The sequence below is a fragment of the Hylaeus volcanicus genome, chromosome 3, assembly GCF_026283585.1.
Source record: "Hylaeus volcanicus isolate JK05 chromosome 3, UHH_iyHylVolc1.0_haploid, whole genome shotgun sequence".
Taxonomy (NCBI): Eukaryota; Metazoa; Arthropoda; class Insecta; order Hymenoptera; family Colletidae; genus Hylaeus; species Hylaeus volcanicus.
The window spans coordinates 1,035,932-1,041,797 of NC_071978.1; the positions used below are offsets into that span (position 1 = coordinate 1,035,932).

Here is a 5,866-nt window from a genome sequence, read left to right on the forward strand (position 1 = left end):
AATATCGCGTTAAATGAAATTTTCACAACTGATCGATTGTTTCGCAACGTGAAAATCAGAGTCTAATTTAGCGATGATGAAACATTTTTCGTTATCGAAATCGAGCAATTGGAAACATCGACACCGATTTATTCTAATTTCGCTAGCGCCGAAGCGTAATTAAACGTTTAGTTTTAGTCAAAACAATTTAACTTCGCTTCGACCGAAGGTTACTGGTGATATATCGATTATATCATCGTGGTACGAACAGTATTGCGTTCAGCGACGGTTTCGTAACACGAGAGACATTAGATTAAATAATTTATTAATGCAAAAATTCATTGTACATCTACAGCGATAACCATACAAGTTGGCCTCGCGCGATGAGATAACCGTACGGTCGTGAAACGTGAGATATACATAATAAACTTAGGAATGTCCATTCCTTTCGTCGACTCGCATACATACATTCGTGAATTTTCGCATATCGAACGATGGAACGGAACGGAGAAATAATTAAGGGGGTGAATGAATAATATAGTTCGGCGAAGAGGCGAGAAATAATCATCTCCAATGATCCGCGATCGCGATCAAACGATATGGGAATACAAATTATCGAAATCGCGCTAGCTAGTTCACGAAGCAAAATCATAATTGACGGTACAAAAAATATATCGTCTCCTTAACAATATCAAGTTATTAGAGCGATAAGAGAATTCGAAATTGGTTCTTTTTTTCTTCAAAAGCTTCAATTTCAATTCGAAAGCTGTTCTGTACTTGCGCCAGGCCGAAAAGCATATGGCTAAACGAGCCTCGGTTTTGGTCACATCTACCGATTAAATGTCTCTCCGACGCCAACGATTCGCTTTAAATCGCGGTCGATAATAGCCGATAACGCAGTCGTATCTCCGGAAGCACACCCATTCCAACGCTAATCACGCAACATTCGATCTTGACCGCTCGATTACAACTCTGCAACCTTATCGATAACGTTATTCCTCGTGCGCTGCTACATGTACCAAAAAGAAGCAATCGTTTCGTAAGACTGAGCTCGCGATGCGAACAGGAGGACTCGTTTTACCCACAAACCCCATCGAGGCATATGGACCTTGCGCAAAGCCAGAGCGTGTCTAGCTCAGATCATTTCTTTCATCGAGAACTCGTTCTCTATTTAACGTCTTTTCGTCCGGGCTTCTTGCGCGGACTGATCTTCTTTTCTTGAGTGGCTGGCGCGTGCTCTTTCGCTGTGACACCTCGCTGCTGCGGCGCCGGCGGAGCATTGCTAGACCTGCGATTGAATGTCTTGTGCTCGGAGACCACTCCGTTTGTGACTTCCGGGAGTGGTGGAGGTGGTGGCGGAGGTGTCGATACTTGAAACAGGTATACGTTCATTAGTATTCGTCTACATCGGATATTATTACGCGTAACGAAGTCTATTTATCGAAATACCTGGGGGCATGGGTGGTAAAGAAGAAGATACTTCTCCGTTGATAAAATCGTTGGTTGTGCGGCTGATTGTTTGCAGCTTGGACTCTACAAAGATAAAAACGTTCCTTGTCATTTCGATCGGTTTCACGTAACGCGATTTAACGCCGTTTCTGCTTATAATTGTCTGATCGAGTATTATCACCCTTACGAGAATTATTCGCGACGCTATTTTAAATTTCAATTTCGACTTTAGATTATATTTATACTTGATGCACAGAAGATGCATTTCTTTTATTTAGATCGATCTCGCTTCAGAATGTATTAGGACAGGCCGTAGTAAACAGTCTACGAGACTTTTCGTATTTCCTGTTGGAAAGTTTCTTTATTCTATCGTGGTATATCGTTTCTTAGATGTCGAACGATTCATTATCGACTCTTGGACTGAAAAAGAGGCACGATGGAACCGAGTGGTTCGACAGGAACTGATTGTTCCAGCGAGTCACTCGAACATCGACCGATGGCCGTGTAAAATGGCCAATCGTCGTCCTCGACGAATTCCTTCGCTGACGAGTAGTCACCCGACTCACCCGAACTGTCCACACCTGTGATGCCTGCTACCATCTCTTCTGTCGTTGCCATGCACGTATCCTGCAATTTATATAAACAACAACAAAAATGTACGCATTACCTCTGACACTGATCTGGGATCTAATCTGAGGCACTCAAACAGTCGTACGCTAACTCGAAACGTTCTCTAATTATTTCGTTCTAACGTATCGGTAGAATTGTGCAAGGGAATCGAGTGCAACAGTTTCCTACGCGTTATTTTTCCCATGTGCGCGATTCCGTTTTTCACTTGTTTTTCAAATTTGAGATTGATCGCTCGTTCGAGCGCATTACGTTCGTTAAATCCATCGGTGAACCGCGCGATTAATCCAACTTATCGTTCCTGATGAACTTTGACCGACGCGTTCGTAACGCGCTACTTAAAATCCTACGAGTTTTGTCTGTTGGAATTTTGAAGTCTGACGCGGATCTCTCAACGTTAACGTTGATTTTCAAACTCTCGAGTTCAAATCGATATTTGGTTACAGTACATTACACATTTTTCCCTTTCTTCCCATTACACGTTTATTTCGTTTCTAATTTCATACATTTCATTCTGTAACGATTAAAAGTGTGTCTAACAAATATTTATACTTTGCGAGCTTTTCTTTTTTAAGTTAATTGTCCCTTTTTTTTTTATAATATAAACACCGATTAGTAGTATCTCGTAATAATTATAATTGGGATGTCTTAATTAGCACTATCATTATCTGCGGATAAAATGTTGGTCTGTGATAAGATAGCAAAGTGTCGTAGTATTCAGCAATTATTGTTAAATAATTTGAAGTTTCAGAGTTAACGAATTCAATTGATCGTTCAACAGTCTATAAGTCCATGAACATAGTAAAATATTCGTAAAGTTCAAGAATTTCTTGTACTCGTATTACGGTCGTTTCTTTTTCATGCGACGAATAACTTGATCAAATAAAACAAAATAAATAGATTAAAAATCATCCGTATTCAGTTTTACTGTTAGATCAGCAATACCGGTCGCTACGCAATCCCACCTACTCTTTACTGGTTCTACTTTAAACACAAAGCGCTCAAAATGAAATATGCGTAAACAATAAACAAAGCAACTGCGGATATTGCCTTTACCTTATCAAGAGGAAATATCGTGGGCTTCTCTTTGTTATCTTTTACAATCTCTGTGAGCTCTTTCTGAATCTCCGTTACATCGGTTACAGATGTGTTCTGGCCCACCTCGTTTTCGCTGTTCGATGTGCTCGATTCCGTGCTACAGTTGGCGGGCTGAAAGGTTATCGAACGACTATAATCGTGGGTTTAGAATTGAAACTTACAGATGAAGAAAGATGTATAATCCTTTTATCACAGACGTATATATTAGGTATATTAACTACTAGGTACTCGATAAATTTCAAAGTTACACTATACGTTAACCATAGAATTAGTTGGACAGAGGAGGGGACTTATAATGGGATTTTATAAACGAGCATTCTCGGTTATTAATTTTCACTTACATCGAAATCTGGGTCGTCCGTGCTATCTTCCAATGCAAATCTGTCGAGCTTTGCTAGCAGTGTTTCGTTGTCAGACTCATCGCTGCTCTCTTCGTCTGAGCTCACCTGAGAGAACTTGCGTTTAGCTTCAGTGTGCATAGGACTTCCAGCTGACTCCGTGGTTGACTTTTCGTCCGGTGTTGCTACCTGCAACAATTTATCCGCTACGATATCAGACTTTGAACGATATCTTCCTTGCAGTTGAAAATGTTATCGAAATTCTAGAGACAATCTGACCTGCTCGACAACGTTGCCATTTCACAAGCAATAACTACAAAAATCTCACGTCAACTTCAACACAGATGAACGAGTACACGAGTATACTCACCATTTCGAGATCCATGCCGGTTATGCGAATTTTAGTCGGTGGAGGCGACGGTGATGACTTGGACGTGTCCAAACAAGACAGCGAAGACAGTGTCAATCTGATAGATCTGATCAGGGCTTTCTCGGTCTCGATCATCGTCAGCCTCTTGTCCTACATCCATCACCGAGACTATTATCGTGCTGAGTTTAATTAACTGGCTAGCGACTGACCGAATCGAACATACAATATTTACCACTACCGTCAAATGCCACGCTAATCACTGGGTATATTTTTGGACGCGACAAATATTATTTGTCAACGATCATGCTCGAATTTAACCAAAACTACGCAAGTTGCGGAATAAACACGGGAAAGTACAATTACGAAAACATATACGTAAATAAAAATTCTTCGATTTACCTTGTTACCCATCTTGCGCCTCGCAGATTTTATCGCCTTTATGTTCAATGCTCTTAGTCGTCTGCGACTCTTTTGCAAGAACTTTACCTGTAAGAGAATTTTCTCATCGTACAAGCGATATCGGAGTAATGTGCAGTTTCTTAGAAATTAAAATACAACATACCATTCCACTCGGTTCTATTCGTGGGTATCTCAGAACGAAAGCACCCGCGTTGAGCGCAACTCTGACGATACGCAAGATGACCAACCCCGGCAGAAATAGAATCCAAGGCAAAGGCCTAACTAGCTCTATTTTTCCAAACACCTTTCCATTCTCTTCTATATCGACAAAGGAATAGTGAAAAACGCTTCGTTTGTTCGTTAGTCGACGAAAACTTTTGCTAACATACCGGCGTTGATCTCTTGAGCCGGTAGACTCCATTGCGTAGACTTCTCGACGACCCACAGAAACGAATCGACAAGCTTAAACAACATCTGTCCTAAAGTAGTCTGCGACGCTACGACGACAGTCGATTCCATCCATCCTGTTATACTTTCCGGTGCTTTCGACGCGTTTTCGCCGCTTACAGCAGACGGAGATCCTTCATCCTCCATGTTTCAACTGAATCTAGGAGTAAAAGCAGAAGTTCTTTCTTATTTTTCAAGTACTCTACTTTTTACTATTCGATAGATAGCAACCCTAATCGTGGATTTAATTTTCCCCGCGCGAGCCTACAGCAGTTTCGACTTTGTACCTCCCGAACAGTGTACAGTTCGTCGACGGGTTCACTTGAATAAAATCTCTCTCCATTAAGCCGCAACGAGTTGGTACTAAATAAACAATAAGAAATGCTTCGATGATAATCCGCTATCGAGAAGGCATGACCTCGCCCTATCGCTTGGAGCGCAGAAACTCCCATGATCGAACGTCCCCGCTGCTAAATGCGACGTTTAATGGCAAAATAAACAAATTTTTATACGTTATTTATACAATTCGTACAATCCAGAAACACATAGTCGAGAAAGGTCCATCGCCACACCCGAGGTGAGCCGAATTTTCTTTAAGAAGCTCTAAACGTTCGATAACGTATCAGACGATTGTGTCTACGTGGAAGATTAAAATTTCTCTAAGATACTCGACAGAACAATTTTTCTTCGCGGACTTGGCGGCCGGGCAACAACAAACGGTAGAAAAGTGGCGGCAATAATTTCGCTATCGGAAAGGGGCTGACCTGTTGTTATCCGCTGGGGCGCGGAGAAACTCGTAACCAAGTGTCCAGATCGCGACATAACGCACAACGCGAAATAAAAATTGTATCTTCTCGCATGGAGAGGGAAGGGAAACGGAAGATATAATAAATGAGAGAAAATAGGAGACTCACCGAACTGTTATGTTAGTCGCACAACGATACGATCGACACGAGCTGCTCGCGACGGACTAATACACGCTCAAAGAGGCACCGCAGGAGCTTGTTTTTCTGTTGTTTTGATTCGCGAGGACGAATGTTGATACTGTACAGTGAAACGAACTGTCTGTATTCAAACAGCCTTACTTGAAAATTTCGAAACGAAAGACAACATACAGTCAGGGCCGGCCTTGTTAGGAATTTAAAAATATTTTTAACGG

The 5,866-nt window shown here is 41.5% G+C and overlaps 1 protein-coding gene across 8 annotated transcripts in view; it reads right to left on the minus strand.

Moving 5' to 3' along the window:
• Positions 1–287: 287 nt before the first annotated feature.
• Positions 288–5,866, minus strand: part of LOC128873367 (uncharacterized) — a 7,067-nt gene continuing 1,488 nt past the window's right edge. For 4 of the 8 annotated variants that reach the window (XM_054116909.1, XM_054116906.1, XM_054116905.1 and 1 more), the window contains exons 2-10: positions 4,650–4,867; positions 4,424–4,578; positions 4,261–4,347; positions 3,862–4,011; positions 3,495–3,680; positions 3,112–3,264; positions 1,995–2,055; positions 1,429–1,512; positions 288–1,349 (exon numbers count right to left, since the gene is read on the minus strand). In XM_054116909.1, coding sequence (XP_053972884.1) covers positions 1,147–1,349; positions 1,429–1,512; positions 1,995–2,055; positions 3,112–3,264; positions 3,495–3,680; positions 3,862–4,011; positions 4,261–4,347; positions 4,424–4,578; positions 4,650–4,854 — 1,284 coding nt within the window. In that variant the 5' untranslated portion in view covers positions 4,855–4,867 and the 3' untranslated portion in view covers positions 288–1,146. The other 4 variants (XM_054116907.1, XM_054116908.1, XM_054116911.1 and 1 more) reach the window with 4 other exon arrangements.